Source organism: Brassica napus, unplaced genomic scaffold, assembly GCF_020379485.1.
Source record: "Brassica napus cultivar Da-Ae unplaced genomic scaffold, Da-Ae ScsIHWf_1848;HRSCAF=2484, whole genome shotgun sequence".
In the NCBI taxonomy this organism is placed as follows: domain Eukaryota; kingdom Viridiplantae; phylum Streptophyta; class Magnoliopsida; order Brassicales; family Brassicaceae; genus Brassica; species Brassica napus.
The window spans coordinates 35,001-53,519 of NW_026015265.1; the positions used below are offsets into that span (position 1 = coordinate 35,001).

At 34.0% G+C, this 18,519-nt stretch overlaps 2 protein-coding genes, 1 non-coding gene and 1 pseudogene across 3 annotated transcripts; all 4 read left to right on the top strand.

The window, feature by feature from the left end:
* LOC125599382 overlaps positions 1-924 on the top strand; it is an 18,789-nt pseudogene extending 17,865 nt beyond the window's left edge.
* A 1,436-nt stretch (positions 925-2,360) lies between these two features.
* On the top strand, positions 2,361-11,288 carry LOC125599386 (DNA-directed RNA polymerase subunit beta'-like). Its single transcript, XM_048772751.1, has one exon. The coding sequence runs from the start codon at positions 2,653-2,655 to the stop codon at positions 3,703-3,705; it is 1,053 nt and encodes a 350-aa protein (XP_048628708.1). The 5' UTR covers positions 2,361-2,652; the 3' UTR covers positions 3,706-11,288.
* Positions 6,477-13,895, top strand: LOC125599388 (ATP synthase subunit alpha, chloroplastic-like). The gene is made up of 2 exons (XM_048772753.1): positions 6,477-11,499; positions 12,214-13,895. The coding sequence occupies exon 2, from the start codon at positions 12,691-12,693 to the stop codon at positions 13,471-13,473; it is 783 nt and encodes a 260-aa protein (XP_048628710.1). The 5' UTR covers positions 6,477-11,499; positions 12,214-12,690; the 3' UTR covers positions 13,474-13,895.
* Positions 13,896-15,629: 1,734 nt separating this feature from the next.
* Positions 15,630-15,717, top strand: TRNAS-GCU. Its single transcript has one exon. It is a non-coding gene; the product is annotated as a tRNA-Ser (tRNA).
* Positions 15,718-18,519: the final 2,802 nt, after the last annotated feature.

Sequence of the window (18,519 nt, forward strand, 5' to 3'; positions counted from 1 at the left end):
TTTCGATTAGGAGAGATGGCTGAGTGGACTAAAGCGTTGGATTGCTAATCCATTGTACGAGTTAATCGTACCGAGGGTTCGTAAACAGAATAGAAATTCCATTATTGCTAGATCGAATTCTATCTATATGATTCGGTGAAGAATGAGATATGGGATTTTTAAAATAAACGGATAAATGATAAATTCAAAAAAGATGCTCGGGGATGGAAAAGAGGGAACATCTACAATACCCGGATTTAATCAGATACAATTTGAAGGGTTTTATCGGTTTATTGATCAGGGTTTAATAGAAGAACTTTCGCAATTTCCAAAAATTGAAGATATAGATCACGAAATTGAATTTCAATTATTTGTGGAAACATATCAATTGGTAGAACCTCTGATAAAAGAACGAGATGCTGTCTATGAATTACTTACATATTCTTCTGAATTATATGTATCCGCGGGATTAATTTGGAAAACCAATAGGAATATGCAAGAACAAAGAATTTTTATTGGAAACATTCCTTTAATGAATTCCCTTGGAACTTCTATAGTAAACGGAATATACCGAGTTGTGATCAATCAAATATTACAAAGTCCTGGTATCTATTACCAGTCAGAATTGGATCATAACGGGATTTCGGTCTATACCGGCACCATAATATCAGATTGGGGGGCAGGCTAGAATTAGAGATTGATAAAAAAGCAAGAATATGGGCTCGTGTGAGTAGGAAACAGAAAATATCTATTCTAGTTCTATCATCAGCTATGGGTTCGAATCTAAGAGAAATTCTAGAGAATGTTTGCTACCCTGAAATTTTCTTATCTTTCTTAACCGATAAGGAGAAAAAAAAAATTGGGTCAAAAGAAAATGCTATTTTGGAGTTTTATCAACAATTTTCTTGTGTAGGTGGGGATCCAACAAGAGATGCTTACTTATAAATCTGATCATATTAGAGCTCGCCAAGAAGTACTTGGTACCACTATCATTGGAGGAACAATACCTAAACCAGAAGATGCTCCAGAATCTTTTCGATTACTTGTTCGAGAACTACGATCTTTGGCTCTGGAACTGAATCATTTCCTTGTATCTGAGAAGAATTTCCAGATTAATAGGAAGGAAGTTTAATCGGAATGAATCACAAAATTTCTTATATGATCGATCGGTATAAACATCAACAACTCCGAATTGGATTAGTTTCTCCTCAGCAAATAAGTGCTTGGGCCACTAAAAAAATACCTAATGGAGAGATAGTTGGAGAGGTGACAAAACCCTATACTTTTCATTACAAAACCAATAAACCGGAAAAAGATGGATTATTTTGTGAAAGGATTTTTGGGCCTATAAAGAGTGGAATTTGCGCTTGTGGAAATTATCGAGTGATCGGAGATGAAAAAGAAGACTCGCAATTTTGTGAACAATGTGGAGTTGAATTTGTTGATTCTCGGATACGAAGATATCAAATGGGATACATAAAACTGACATGTCCTGTAACTCATGTATGGTATTTGAAACGTCTTCCTAGTTATATTGCGAATCTTTTAGATAAACCTCTTAAAGAATTAGAAGGTCTAGTATACTGCGATGTGTGATTTGATCGAAATTTTTATTTTTAAGAATGATAAACTCTCATCCCCTTCAATCAATTTGGGATGCCCTCGATCTGACATGTCTCTTGAAAAGAGTAACATGAAGCTCAGACTTGTGGGTGTATTCAATACTCCCAAATAACAAGGGCGATTGGTCTATGGTCGATTCAGTAAAAAAAAAGTACTTCAAATTGATAGTCGTACCTCGTGAAAAGAAGACCTTTTTTTGTCGAATTAAGCATTCCCTTATCTTTCTAAACGAAAAGAAATTTGGTTTTTTATATTGAAGTAAACAAATATGTCATGGTTGGAGAAGTCTATACATCGCATATAAGCTTTAAGAATATTGTGGCATAACCATCGAGGTAACGCAGGACCTAAAAGATCGAATGGAACAATACATAGACAAATAAATCCCGTATGAATTCTAAGGCATTCCTTTCACTTAAGGTAAAAAGTATTCCGGCATTCGAAGGGAAGTAGACTACTCAAGAATTTGACATTTTTTTCTGTCGTAATTTTGAATTCACTAAAGAATCTAAATAGAAATCAAAGAAGAATTAATTGAATCAATGAAATGGTGGTTGGTTTGCACTGAGAACTTGAGTAAGGCGTAGATTCTTTTTGGGTTTTCACTTGATTTATAAAATACAATTGGAAAGTGCGACCCCTTTCTTTATCTTTATTTGATATAACTACTTGAGCCGGATGAGAGGAAACTTTCATGTCCGGTTTTGAGGGGGGGAGATCATATAGTGGACCCTATCCAATTTTTCTTTTGCTAGGCCCATAACGAAAAAACCTACTTTCTTACGATTACGAGGTTCATTTGAATATGAAATTCAATCCTGGAAATACAGCATCCCACTTTTTTTTACTACTCAAGGTTTCGATATATTTAGAAATCGAGAAATTTCTACTGGGGCGGGTGCTATCCGAGAACAATTAGCCGATTTAGATTTGCGAATTATTATAGAAAATTCGTTGGTAGAATGGAAACAATTAGGAGAAGAAGGTCCCACGGGGAATGAATGGGAAGATCGAAAAATTGTAAGAAGAAAAGATTTTTTAGTTAGACGTATGGAATTAGCTAAGCATTTTATTCGAACAAATATAGAACCGGAATGGATGATTTTATGTCTCTTACCGGTTCTGCCTCCCGAGTTGAGACCCATCATTCAGATAGAAGGGGGTAAACTGATGAGTTCAGATATTAATGAACTCTATAGAAGAGTTATCTATCGGAACAATACTCTTACTGATCTATTAACAACAAGTAGATCTACACCAGGGGAATTAGTAATGTGTCAGGAAAAATTGGTACAAGAAGCCGTGGATACACTTCTTGATAATGGAATCCGTGGACAACCCATGAGGGATGGTCATAATAAGGTTTACAAGTCATTTTCAGATGTAATTGAAGGAAAAGAGGGAAGATTTCGCGAGACTCTGCTTGGCAAACGGGTCGATTATTCGGGGCGTTCGGTGATTGTCGTTGGACCCTCACTTTCATTACATCGCTGTGGATTGCCTCGCGAAATAGCAATAGAGCTCTTCCAGACATTTGTAATTCGTGGTCTAATTAGACAACATCTGGCTTCGAACATAGGAGTTGCTAAGAGTCAAATTCGTGAAAAAAAGCCGATTGTCTGGGAAATCCTTCAAGAAGTTATGCAGGGGCATCCCGTATTACTGAATAGAGCACCTACTCTACATAGATTAGGCATACAGTCATTCCAACCCATTTTAGTGGAAGGACGCACTATTTGTTTACATCCATTAGTTTGTAAGGGGTTCAATGCAGACTTTGATGGGGATCAAATGGCTGTTCATGTGCCTTTATCTTTAGAAGCTCAAGCAGAGGCTCGTTTACTTATGTTTTCTCATATGAATCTCTTATCTCCAGCTATTGGAGATCCCATTTCTGTACCGACTCAAGATATGCTGATTGGACTCTATGTATTAACGAGCGGCACTCGTCGAGGTATTTGTGCAAACAGATATAATCCATGTAATCGAAAAAACTATCAAAATGAAAGAATTTACGAAACAAACTATAAGTATATGAAAGAACCCTTTTTTGCAATTCCTATGATGCAATTGGAGCTTATCGGCAGAAAAGAATCAATTTAGATAGTCCTTTGTGGCTTCGGTGGCAATTAGATCAACGCGTTATTGCTTCAAAAGAAGTTCCTATCGAAGTTCACTATGAATCTTTTGGTAACTATCATGAGATTTATGCACACTATCTGATAGTAAGAAGTGTAAAAAAACAAACTTTTTGTATATATATTCGAACCACAGTTGGTCATATTTCTTTTTATCGAGAAATCGAGGAAGCTATACAAGGTTTTTCTCAAGCTTGTTCATATGATACCTAATAATATGGTATTCATAAAAAAAGAATTATAGGACACCCGTGTGAATTCGGACCTCTCCGAGTCAACTCGGACATAGTTCCTGACCTAAAAAATCAAGATCGAGAAAAGGAAGTTTTGCAATCATTGACTCAAACTCATTGTCGAATCCCATTCAGCAGAATATGGAGGTACTTATGGCGGAACGGGCCAATCTGGTATTTCACAATAAAGTGATAGATGGAACTGCTATTAAACGACTTATTAGCCGATTAATAGATCACTTCGGGATGGCATATACATCACACATCCTAGATCAAGTAAAGACTCTGGGTTTCCAGCAAGCAACTGCTACATCCATTTCATTAGGAATTGATGATCTTTTAACGATACCTTCTAAGGGCTGGCTTGTCCAAGATGCTGAACAACAAAGTTTGATTTTGGAAAAACACCATCATTATGGGAATGTACATGCGGTAGAAAAATTACGCCAATCTATTGAGATATGGTATGCTACAAGTGAATATTTGCGACAGGAAATGAATCCTAATTTTAGGATGACGGACCCTTTCAATCCAGTCCATATGATGTCTTTTTCGGGAGCTAGAGGAAATGCATCTCAAGTACATCAATTAGTAGGTATGAGAGGATTAATGTCGGATCCCCAAGGACAAATGATTGATTTACCTATTCAAAGCAATTTACGCGAAGGACTGTCTTTAACAGAATATATTATTTCTTGCTATGGAGCCCGTAAAGGAGTTGTAGATACTGCGGTCCGCACATCAGATGCTGGATATCTTACGCGTCGACTTGTTGAAGTAGTTCAACATATTGTTGTACGTCGAACGGATTGTGGCACTATCCGAGGGATTTCTGTGAGTCCTCGAAATAAAAGTCGGATGATGTCAGAAAGAATTTTTATCCAAACATTAATTGGTCGTGTCTTAGCAGACGATATATATATAGGTTCCCGATGTGTCGCCTTTCGAAATCAAGATCTTGGGATTGGACTTGTCAATCGATTCATAACCTTTGGAACACAATCAATATCTATTCGAACTCCCTTTACTTGTCGGAGTACATCTTGGATCTGTCGATTATGTTATGGCCGGAGTCCCACTCATGGTGACCTAGTTGAATTGGGGGAAGCTGTAGGTATTATTGCGGGTCAATCTATTGGCGAACCGGGGACTCAACTAACATTAAGAACTTTTCATACCGGTGGAGTATTTACAGGAGGTACTGCCGAACATGTACGAGCCCCTTATAATGGAAAAATCAAATTTAATGAGGATTTGGTTCATCCTACACGTACACGTCACGGGCATCCTGCCTTTCTATGTTATATAGACTTGTCTGTAATTATTGAGAGCGAAGATATTATACATAGCGTGACTATTCCACCAAAAAGTTTTCTTTTAGTTCAAAATGATCAATATGTGGAATCAGAACAAGTGATTGCTGAGATTCGCGAGGGAACATCCACTTTTCATTTTAAAGAGAGGGTTAGAAAATATATTTATTCTGACTCCGAGGGCGAAATGCATTGGAGTACTGATGTATCCCATGCACCCGAATTTACATATAGTAATGTCCATCTTTTACCAAAAACAAGTCATTTATGGATATTATCAGGAGGTTCTTGTGGATCTAGTCTAATTTTTTCGATCCACAAAGATCAAGATCAAATGAACATACCCTTTCTTTCCGTCGAAAGAAAATCTATTTCTAGCCTCTCAGTGAATAATGATCAAGTGAGCAAAAAATTTTTCAGTTCAGATTTTTCTGATAAAAAAAAATCTGGGATTCCCAATTATTCAGAATTGAATGGAATCGTAGGTACTAGTCATTATAATTTCATATATTCTGCTATTTTTCATGAGAATTCGGATTTATTAGCAAAAAGGCGAAGAAATAGATTTCTCATTCCATTCCAATCGATTCAAGAGCAAGCGAAAGAGTTCATACCACATTCAGGTATCTCGATTGAAATACCCATAAATGGTATTTTCCGTAGAAACAGTATTTTTGCTTTTTTTGATGATCCTAGATACAGAAGAAAGAGTTCCGGAATTCTTAAATATGGAACTCTAAAGGCGGACTCAATCGTCCAAAAAGAGGATATGATTGAGTATCGAGGAGTCCAAAAATTTAAGACAAAATACGAAATGAAAGTAGATCGCTTTTTTTTCATTCCTGAGGAAGTGCATATTTTACCCGAATCCTCCGCCATAATGGTACAGAACTATAGTATCATTGGAGTCGATACACGAATCACTTTAAATATAAGAAGCCAAGTCGGCGGGTTGATCCGAGTGGAGAGAAAAAAAAAAGGATTGAACTCAAAATATTTTCGGGGGATATCCATTTTCCGGACAAGACAGATAAGATATCCCGACATAGTGGCATCTTGATACCGCCAGGAAGGGGAAAAACAAACTCTAAAGAATCAAAAAATTTAAAAAATTGGATTTATGCCCAACGGATCACACCAACCAAGAAAAAGTTTTTTGTTTTGGTGCGGCCCGTAGCTACCTATGAGATAATGGACAGTATAAATTTAGCAACACTCTTCCCACAAGATCTCTTTCGGGAAAAGGATAATATTCAACTTCGAGTTTTCAACTATATCCTTTATGGAAATGGTAAACCAACTCGAGGAATTTCTGACACAAGTATTCAATTGGTTCGCACTTGTTTAGTCTTGAATTGGGACCAAGACAACAAAAATTCTTCCCTCGAGGAGGTCCGCGCTTTCGTTGTTGAAGTAAGTACAAAGGGTTTGATTCGAGATTTCATAAGAATTGGCTTAGTGAAATCCCATATTTCGTATATAAGAAAAAGAAATAATCCGCCGGATTCGGGATTGATCTCTGCAGATTCCGTGAATCCGTTTTATTCGCTTTCTCCCAAGGCTGGCATTCTTCAACAATCGCTTAGACAAAATCATGGAACTATTCGTATGTTCAGAAATAAGGAATCCCAATCTTTGTTAATTTTATCATCCTCTAATTGTTTTAGAATCGGTCCATTTAATCATGTAAAATATCACAATGTTATAAACCAATCAATAAAAAAAAAACCTCTAATTACAATTCAAAATTCGTCGGGCCCCTTAGGAACAGCCATTCAAATTTCGAATTTTTATTCATTTTTGCCTTTACTAACTTATAATCAGATCTCTGTAATTAAATATTTGCAACTTGATAACTTCAAATATATTTTTCAAATAATTCACTCTTATTTAATAGATGAAAACGGAAGAATTTTTAATCTAGATCCATACAGTAACCTTGTTTTGAATCCATTCAAATTGAATTGGTATTTTCTTCATCAAAATTATAATAATTATTATTGTGAGGAAACGTCCACAATAATAAGTCTTGGACAATTTTTTTGTGAAAATCTATGTATAGCCAAAAAAGAACCATACCTAAAATCGGGTCAAGTTTTAATTGTTCAAAGGGATTCTGTAGTAATAAGATCCGCTAAGCCCTATTTGGCTACTCCGGGAGCAAAAGTTCACGGGCATTATAGAGAAATTCTTTACGAAGGGGATACATTAGTTACATTTATATATGAAAAATCGAGATCCGGTGATATAACCCAAGGTCTTCCAAAAGTAGAACAGGTGTTAGAAGTCCGCTCGATTGATTCAATATCACTGAACTTAGAAAAGCGGATTAAGGGTTGGAACAGGTGTATAACAAGAATTCTTGGAATTCCTTGGGGATTCTTGATTGGTGCTGAGCTAACTATAGTGCAAAGTCGTATTTCTTTGGTTAATAAGATTCAAAAGGTTTATCGATCCCAGGGGGTGCAGATTCATAATAGGCATATCGAAATTATTGTACGTCAAATAACATCAAAAGTTTTGGTTTCAGAAGAGGGAATGTCTAATGTTTTTTTACCTGGAGAATTGATTGGATTGTTACGAGCAGAACGCACGGGGCGTGCTTTAGAAGAAGCAATCTGTTATCGAGCCGTTTTATTAGGAATAACTCGAGCATCTTTGAATACTCAAAGTTTTATATCCGAAGCAAGTTTTCAAGAAACTGCTAGAGTTTTAGCAAAAGCTGCTCTTCGGGGTCGTATCGATTGGTTGAAAGGCCTGAAAGAAAATGTTGTTCTAGGGGGTGTGATCCCCGCCGGGACCGGGTTCAACAAAGGATTGGTGCATTGTTCACGGCAACATACCAATATTCTTTTTGAAAAAAAAACAAAGAATTTATCTTTATTAGAGGGAGATATGAGAGATATTTTATTTTATCACAGGGAATTTTGTGACTCTTCTATTTACAAATCTGCCTTTTCTAGAATTGAATAATTCCTAATAGCAGATTCCTGTTTTGAATTTCATGTTTTATTGTTTGCTGTAGTCATTTGCTTTAATAATTTGTTAACACTAATAAAGATAATAATGAATACAAAATAATGGCTCGGCTCGTGCATAAACGGACAAGAGAAGGTTCCATTGGAACAAATTTTTATTTTAGTTTTGGGTACCCCCCTTTTAAGTGTGAAAAGAAATGACAAAAAGATATTGGAACATCGATTTGGAAGAGATGATGAGAGCAGGAGTTCATTTTGGGCATGGTACTAGGAAATGGAATCCTAGAATGGCACCTTATATTTCTGCAAAGCGTAAAGGTATTCATATTATAAATCTGACTAGAACTGCTCGTTTTTTATCAGAAGCTTGTGATTTAGTTTTTGATGCAGCAAGTAGGGGAAAACAATTCTTAATTGTTGGGACAAAAAATAAAGCAGCTGATTTAGTGTCGCGGGCTGCAATAAGGGCTCGGTGTCATTATGTTAATAAAAAGTGGCTCGGCGGCATGTTAACAAATTGGTCTACTACAGAAAAAAGACTTCATAAGTTTAGGGACTTGAGAACTGAACAAAAGACAGAGGGATTCAACCGTCTTCCGAAAAGGGATGCAGCTGTGTTGAAGAGACAATTATCTCGCTTGGAAACATATCTAGGCGGGATTAAATATATGACGGGATTGCCTGATATTGTAATCATCATCGATCAGCAAGAAGAATATACGGCTCTTCGAGAATGTATAACTTTGGGAATTCCAACCATTTCTTTAATCGATACAAATTGTAATCCCGATCTCGCGGATATTTCTATTCCAGCAAATGATGACGCTATAGCTTCAATTCGATTCATTCTTAACAAATTAGTATTCGCAATTTGTGAGGGTCGTTCTAGCTATATACAAAATTCTTGATTAATAATAAGATAAATAAATCAATTTTTTTGAGGGAGGGGCTCCCTGTATTTCGATTTATAAAATCGGTTACTATTCCTGAATCATACAAAAGAAAAAGAGATAAAAAACTGGGTATATTGTGTGATTCGTTTAGTTGGTATCCAAAACTAAAATAAAAATTCAAGTAAATAAGTAAAAAAAAAGGGGGGTCTTGAATCAAAATAATTTAAAGTTCTTATTTCTGTCAGAGGGCAATATGAATGTTTTATCATGTTCCATCAATACACTAATAAAAGAAGGGTTATATGAGATATCTGGTGTAGAAGTAGGCCAACATTTCTATTGGCAAATAGGGGGGTTCCAAGTCCATGCGCAAGTCCTTATTACTTCTTGGGTTGTAATTGCTATCTTATTAGGTTCCGCAGCTCTAGCGGTTCGCAATCCACAAACCATTCCAACTGGCGGCCAAAACTTCTTTGAATTTGTCCTTGAATTCATTCGAGATGTGAGTCAAACCCAGATTGGAGAAGAATACGGTCCATGGGTTCCCTTTATTGGAACCCTGTTTTTATTTATTTTTGTTTCTAACTGGTCAGGAGCCCTTTTACCGTGGAAAATTATCCAGTTACCTCAAGGGGAGTTAGCAGCACCAACGAATGATATAAATACGACGGTTGCTTTAGCTTTACTCACATCAGTAGCATATTTTTATGCGGGTCTTAGCAAAAAAGGATTAGGGTATTTCAGTAAATACATTCAACCAACTCCAATTCTTTTACCCATTAACATCTTAGAAGATTTTACAAAACCCCTATCACTGAGTTTTCGACTTTTCGGAAATATATTAGCCGATGAATTAGTAGTTGTTGTTCTTGTTTCTTTAGTACCTTTAGTGGTTCCTATACCTGTCATGTTCCTTGGATTATTTACAAGCGGGATTCAAGCTCTCATTTTTGCCACTTTAGCTGCGGCTTATATAGGTGAATCCATGGAGGGTCATCATTAACTATTTTTTTTTTTCAAATTTAGGTTAGCCCAATTATCGAATAGTTGGTTTACGTTATGTAAGAAACACTTGTATATGTCATATTTGATATTGACTAGGTATATATAAGTTAAAGATCTATATAATCTGCCCCACTATTTTTGTGAATTTCTATTTAGATAACGATTCGATTATAAGTTCTTACTTTTTATCTGTGAATTGGCTGAAAAAAACGATCAAAAAAAGAACGAAGAATTAAAAGAAAAGAATGGTTCACAAAAAAGAAACGGCATAAAAAAGTCGTATATATATATATTATGCATTTTTCAAAATCCCGTGGATAGGAACTAATATCAAAGTAATTCTTATCAAGTTTTTGGTTATTTTGGCTGGATGAATCTTAGCGATGACTTAATTATAATTAAGTCCTAAGTCGTTGGATGATTGTATCATTAACTATTTCTTTATTTTGGTGTGAGGAACTTATCATGAATCCACTGGTTTCTGCTGCTTCGGTTATTGCTGCTGGGTTGGCTGTTGGGCTTGCTTCTATTGGACCTGGGGTTGGTCAAGGTACAGCTGCGGGTCAAGCTGTCGAAGGTATCGCGAGACAACCTGAGGCAGAAGGAAAAATACGAGGTACTTTATTGCTTAGTTTGGCTTTTATGGAAGCTTTAACAATTTATGGCCTAGTTGTAGCATTAGCGCTTTTATTTGCGAATCCTTTTGTTTAATCCTAGAAATAATAAAATTAGGAATTTTTTTTTTCGTAGTTTTTTTTATTCTATCAAGATTTCACTCCTACAATTATTCATTGAGACAACAACCCTTGGGAAGGACTAATTTGAGGATGGGGAATTAACACATCGATTCGCTTTCTTCCTTCCCCTTATTCTTTTTAGTTTAATGGAAATTTTTTTTTAAGGAGTGTTGCGCAAAAAGGAGGTTTAGGTTTTTTAAAATTGATATAAAACTTGGTCTCAAATTCTAGCTTAATTTTAATTAAGTCTCATTATTATTATTGAAAATTAAAAATTTTTGGAAAATAAATTTGTAAATAGAATAGGTTTTTGATTCTGTTTATAAATATCCAAATAGGTAAATTAAATTATAAATTATTAAACGAAATTTTCTTTTTATTCAAAAAAACAAAGAATAAAAAAAAAAAAGGACAGAGTTCTTTTTTTTTATAGTTTAGCTAGAAGAGGAGATTATATGAAAAATTTAACCGATTCTTTCGTTTACTTGGGTCACTGGCCATCCGCCGGGAGTTTCGGGTTTAATACCGATATTTTAGCAACAAATCCAATAAATCTAAGTGTAGTCTTCGGTGTATTGATCTTTTTTGGAAAGGGAGTGTGTGTGAGTTGTTCATTTCAAGAATAGGCTGGATTCGTCCAGTGGCACTATAACTAGCAAAGAGTGCCTAATCCCGCGAATTACTTCTGAATACAAAATTCAATAAAAAATCATATTTTAGAACCATAGCATTTCGTTATTCTTTGGTAAGTCTACTTGACTTTGATTCTCTATCAACCAAAAATTTGGGACCATTAATTAACATGGTTAAAACTAAACCGTTTGAAGTTCAGATGCAACATGGTACTCTTTCTACCATATGTAGTCTAATTAAAAAATGAATAAGATTTTCAAAAAGAATAGTTCGGCTTTTTTCGATATAAAACACTCATGTCGATAAAAATTTTTGAGTCTTTTTGTATAATGCAGAATTGATAACCTACGTATAAAGTAATAAAAATTCTTTGGATTTCAAGAAAAAAAGAAACAACTTTGCTGACAATTATCAATTTTTTATTGGTCAGAAGAATCCTCCAAATAGTTTTGTCTTGGATTGGTGATCTTTTTCGATAGAAATATATATGAATATGAATTGAATACAACAAAATTGGGAGAGGATAGGCTCATTACATGAAAAATATGGGAATGAAAGTCTCATACATAATTGATAAATGATTGGAATACGTGAGCATGAGAGCCAAATGAATCGAAAGATTCATGTTTGGTTCGGGAAGGGATCATAGAACTTTTTTTTTACTGAATAATCTACTTTCATTAAATGATTTATTAGATAACCGAAAGCAGAGGATATTAAATACTATTCGAAATTCAGAAGAACTACGTGAAGGAGCTATTCAACAATTAGAAAACGCCCGAGCTCGCCTGCGTAAAGTAGAAATGGAGGCGGATCAGTTTCGCGTAAATGGATACTCTGAAATCGAACGAGAAAAAGTAAATTTGATTAATTCAACTTCTAGGACTTTGAAACAATTAGAAAATTACAAAAACGAAACCATTCTTTTTGAGCAACAAAGAACAATTAATCAAGTCCGTGAACGGGTTTTCCAACAAGCTTTACAGGGAGCTATAGGAACCCTAAATAGTTGTTTGAGTAATGAGTTACATTTACGTACTATTAATGCAAATATTGGTATGTTTGGTACGATGAAAGAAATTACTGATTAGCTCTTTCTTACGATTATGATAGGCATTATTTTTTTTTTTCTTCCAAAAAAGAATTAGGACAATACTCATGGTAACCATTAAAGCCGATGAAATTAGTAATATTATCCGTGAACGTATTGAGCAATATAATAGAGAAGTGACGATTGTAAATACCGGTACCGTACTTCAAGTGGGCGACGGCATCGCTCGGATTTATGGTCTTGATGAAGTAATGGCAGGTGAATTAGTAGAATTTGAGGAGGGTACTATAGGTATTGCCCTTAATTTAGAATCAAATAATGTTGGTGTTGTATTAATGGGTGACGGTTTGATGATCCAAGAAGGAAGTTCAGTCAAAGCTACGGGAAAAATTGCTCAGATACCCGTGAGTGAGGCTTATTTGGGGCGTGTTATAAACGCCTTGGCTAACCCTATTGATGGTCGAGGTAAGATTTCAGCTTCTGAATCTCGGTTAATTGAATCTCCTGCCCCAGGTATTATTTCGAGACGTTCTGTATATGAGCCTCTTCAAACAGGACTTATTGCTATTGATTCCATGATCCCTATAGGACGCGGCCAGCGGGAATTAATTATTGGTGACAGACAGACCGGTAAAACAGCAGTAGCCACAGATACAATTCTCAATCAACAAGGTCAAAATGTAATATGTGTTTATGTGGCTATTGGTCAAAAAGCTTCTTCCGTGGCTCAGGTAGTGACTAGTTTACAGGAACGAGGGGCAATGGACTACACTATTGTGGTAGCTGAAACGGCTGATTCCCCAGCTACGTTACAATACCTCGCGCCTTATACAGGAGCCAAGCTACTCAGAATCAATTGGCAAGAGGTCAACGATTGCGTGAGTTACTGAAACAATCCCAATCAGCCCCTCTCACAGTGGAAGAACAGATAATGACCATTTATACCGGAACAAATGGTTATCTGGATGGATTAGAAATTGGACAAGTAAGAAAATTTCTCGTTCAGCTACGCACTTATTTAAAAACAAATAAACCTGAGTTCCAAGAAATAATAGCCTCTACCAAGACATTAACCGCTGAAGCAGAAAGCTTTTTGAAAGAAGGTATTAAAGAGCAACTGGAACGTTTTCTACTTCAGGAGAAATTATAAAAAATAGAAATATATTTAAGTTAAGTCTATATATAATATATATAAGTATAGAACTAATATCTGTATATGTTTAATATAAAATCTTAAAGCATTCAGAATTTATTTCTTATTATATTTATTTTTTATAAATTTTCTAAACAGAATAAAAATATTCTTATAATATATAGAAATGGAAATAATAGATAAATATCAATATATTTATATCTATATTGATATTGCGTCCAATAGGATTTGAACCTATACCAAAGGTTTAGAAGACCTATGTCCTATCCATTAGACAATGGACGCTTTTCGCTTTTTTTAACTTCCCATTTGTTAAATGTGCGAAATCTTTTAGCAATTGTGTAGTGAATTCACTACACAATTGCTATTAGACAATTCTAATAGAGAAAATTGTCTCTAATAAAAAGGGGACAATTTAGAATTTAGAGCGGGTAGCGGGAATCGAACCCGCATCGTTAGCTTGGAAGGCTAAGGGTTTTAGTCGACGTCGATCGATCAGTTTTATATTTTTAACGTCTCTAATTCAAAACCGAACATGAAACTTTGGTTTCATTCGGCTCCTTTATGATGGATGGCGAAATTCCCAAATAAAATAAGATGGGAACTAAATCAAAATTTGACTCATAACATCTATGTTAGCTTTTTTCCCGTTTGGAGGCTTTCCCAGAAAAATTTTGCTTTATAGATGATCCTTCTAGAAGATAGAAAAGGCGAACTCAAAAAATCTTTCTAGTTACTTCGTTCTTTATTTCTATTTAACGGAATCCTTAGGAAAAGTATTTTGTTTCCACCGAGCTAAAACAATATAATATGTCGATGTCTTTAGTAAACCAAAGTTCTCGTTTAATAGCTATTTTGCTTCAATTTTTTCTATACCAAACAAAAAATAGAACTGAAGATTTAGTTACGATTAGAAAGAAACTTTTCTGGCTTTATCCATGGATCCTCTTGTTATACTTATTGAATTGTAAATAGTCATCCAATTCAAAAATTATGTTTCGAAATTTCATAATCCAAATTGACAATTAATTAGAGTCTTTGGATACAAATTACGAGAATCTATAATCTTCCTTGAATTTTTCATTGAAAGGTAAAGGACTAAATCCTTTTCAGAAATAAAGTTTTTGATCGGAAGATTAATCAAACCGAGAGACCCTTTAACTATTAAAGGGGTTAAAGGAACGAATCACACTTTTACCACTAAACTATACCCGCTACAATCCAATTATTGTATATAAATTTACTTTTTGTCGAACAAAGTAATCGGGAGAAAAAAAATCTGAAAAAAAAATGAGAAAATTCTAGCGTAGACTTAATAAAATTAGGCAAAGCAGGATTCCTTTTTTTTATTTCAGATCTTTTTTGTCTAAAAACCCATCGGATGGGTCTTTTTAACTTTAACAAAAAAAGGCCCGGCTGGGGACTGACCAGGCCAGGCTATTAAAATAAAAAAGATCTTTTATTTGTGTTTGGACGAGACAAAATCAAAAAGGATTCTCTATTTCTATTTTTGTGATTTTATTTATTTCTCTTTCGAGCCTTTTCTTTATTGAATCTTTATTTACAGTTTTTATGTAAATAGAATTACTGAGAAAGTTCTATAAAAAAGGTTATATAATAGTAATATATATATATATATTAATTATATATAAATATAAATATTATATAAATATTATTTATATAATAAAAAGAAAAAATAATATTATATTTTTTATATATAATAAAATAATATATATAATAAAATATAGAAAATGAAAATATATATATAATTAAAGTATTATTAAAGATAAAGAATAATCTAAAAAAAAAACTTTTTTAAGAATAAAGTGGAGAAAGTTTTTTTTAAGCCGTTTTTTTGTCTAATGGAACCTAAAAAGTATTCCTTTTCGATTAGGAGAGATGGCTGAGTGGACTAAAGCGTTGGATTGCTAATCCATTGTACGAGTTAATCGTACCGAGGGTTCGAATCCCTCTCTTTCCCTTCCCCTTTTTGATGATGTGAAATAGATAAAATCCTAATAAAATTCGCACATTTCCACTATTTAAATATTAAATAAAGTAATAAAAAACCTTTCTTTTTTATTCTTCACGTCCCGGATTACGTCCTGGATCATTAGATAGGAATCCAAATATGAAGAGAGAACAAAGAATATAACTACAGTGTATACAAAAAGTTTGAGAGTAAGCATTACACAATCTCCAAGATCTTATTTTTTTAAAAAAAAAAAAAGAGAATAGATTCTCTATTTTTATACTAAATATCTAGATACTTTTTTTGTGAGTGAACTCGAATCTAATTAAGTTCTTTCATTTAGAGAAAAGAGGATAAAACTGAGGAAATCAAATGATCCAGATTTAGTATGGCTACCAAAAAAATTCAATGTTTGAATTGAGAGTTCCTTCCTACGTCAAGATTTTTTGATCTTTTGATTTGAATTGTTGGAAGAATCAAAATCGTGAATTTTTCTAAGACAGTATTAATAATTTCATCGAAAACTTACAGCTGCTTGCCAAACAAAGGCTAAGAGAAGAAAGAAAAGAGGTATTACGGGCATAACATCTACGATTGGATTCAAAAAGGCGTAGGCCTCCGGCAATTTGGCGACTAAAAAAGTGCTTGAAAAAAGGGCCGAATTAAAACAAATACAGATCAAATTAAATATATTAAGCATAACAAAAATTGGTGTTCTTGTGGATAATTTAATTTTGATTGAGTTATTAATATATTTTTTATATAAGGAAAAAAATAAATAAATAAAGAAAGATAGTCTAAAAAGACTTTGTTGAACTTACTCAATCAAAAATCCTTTCATTCTCTTATGAGAATGAAAGAAATAATATTTTCATACAATATCTTAATTGAATTCTATGTAATGATCAATAAAGTAAGTTTGATTTGCTATCTACACGTGTCAAAACTATAGCACCAATGTAATCTATATTTCATTTGGGCTGAAATTGAATTGACGAACAACCAATAGCAATATTACTCTTTTAGTAGTCTTGAATAAAAATAAAAATGGGGCGTAGCCAAGCGGTAAGGCAACGGGTTTTGGTCCCGCTATTCGGAGGTTCGAATCCTTCCGTCCCAGAGTCCAGTCATTACGAAATAAATCTTCTATTGCCTTTGTACACCATCTTTTTCTTTCTGTTTAAAAAAACAATATTTTTTAAGAATAAAATATTGAAATGAAAAGAAGAATAAACTTCTTTTTCACCCGAAATTACAAAAAATCTATTTGCTTTTTTTAGTTGTGTGTGATGTAGGTAAGTAAGGTAGAACCGTAGATTCTACGAGTTTTAATAAAAAAAAATATATTTATATATATATTTATATATATAAATATAGATTTCTATTCAAATTTCGATTTTACATATTTTTACATATATAGAATTTAATGTGGAATTCATTTGAATTCTGACTGAACCTTTTACGCGTAGATTCACTATTCCATTCATAGAGAAAGAAAAAGTATAGATTACGATATACTGACTGAACTATGACTATTCATGATTCCATAATTGAATCAATTACACAAACTAAAGGAATGTTATGGTAAAACTTCGTTTAAAACGATGTGGTAGAAAGCAACGTGCGACTTGAATTGAAGGACATGATCTGCTGTGGATGTTTTGATCCGCCACCTTTTATATTAGGAATATAGGTGCTCTTGGCTCGACATTTTGTGTTCTATTTTACGAGAGTCCTACACTTTTTGAATATAAAAAAGAGTACAGGATGGAGCTCGAGGAGAATAGAAAGTTTTATTCCTTTCGCAGGAGTAAGGATCTAGGGTTAGTGCGAATCAATAAGTTGGAACAACTTCGTAAGTCTTTTTATTTTTATATTGAAAAAAAGCCCTTTCAAGTAATTTTACAATGGAAAAGGAAATTTTCGTAAAAGTGTAAATTCTTTGAATTAAAAGTCTATCATGCGTGAATCAAGCGTTTGTATGATTCTTTGATAGAAAGAAAAGAAATCATAAACAAAATAAGGGGCTTGTTGCTGCCCCTTTTTAATAAAACGATCAAGATCACCGAAGTAATGTCTAAACCCAAAGATTCAAAGTAAGGATAAAGAATCCTGAAACAAGGAAATCCCTTTTTCAATTGTTTGAACAACTAGATCAGAATGAAGAATCAAAATTGATTCGAAAAAATGAGACAAACAAAAAAAGGTTAGAGACTACTCAATAAAAAGAGTACTTAAGGAGTCTCTGGTGAGATATTTGAGAGTTATTTAACTTGAGTTACGAGAGTACGAATGTTACGAACGCTTTTTATGAAAAAAAATAGTTAGGGTTTCAATACTGGCTAATTAATTTAATGTTTGAATTTTATAAAGAGAGTTAACTTATACTCATTGCATTTTTTCTCGAGCCGTATGAGGCCAAAGCCTCGTATACGTTTCTCGGGGGGGGGTATTATTCATATACATCTATCCCAATGAGCCATTTATCGAATCGTTGCAATTGATGTTCGATCCCGAAGAGAAGGAAGAGATCTTCGGAAGGTGGGGTTTTATGATCCGATAACTAATCAAACTTATTTAAATCTTCCTGCTATTCTCGATTTCCTTAAAAAGGGCGCTCAACCAACAAGAACAGTTCATGATATTTCAAAGAAGGCAGGGATTTTTACGGAATTAAGTCTTAATAAAACGAAATTGAATTAATGAACTATAAAAAGAGGATGTTAAAGACTCATATATAGCTTGGTATAAAATTTGATCTACTCTTTTCTTTCCTCCCCTTTTCATCTTTCGTTCCATAATATTTATTTT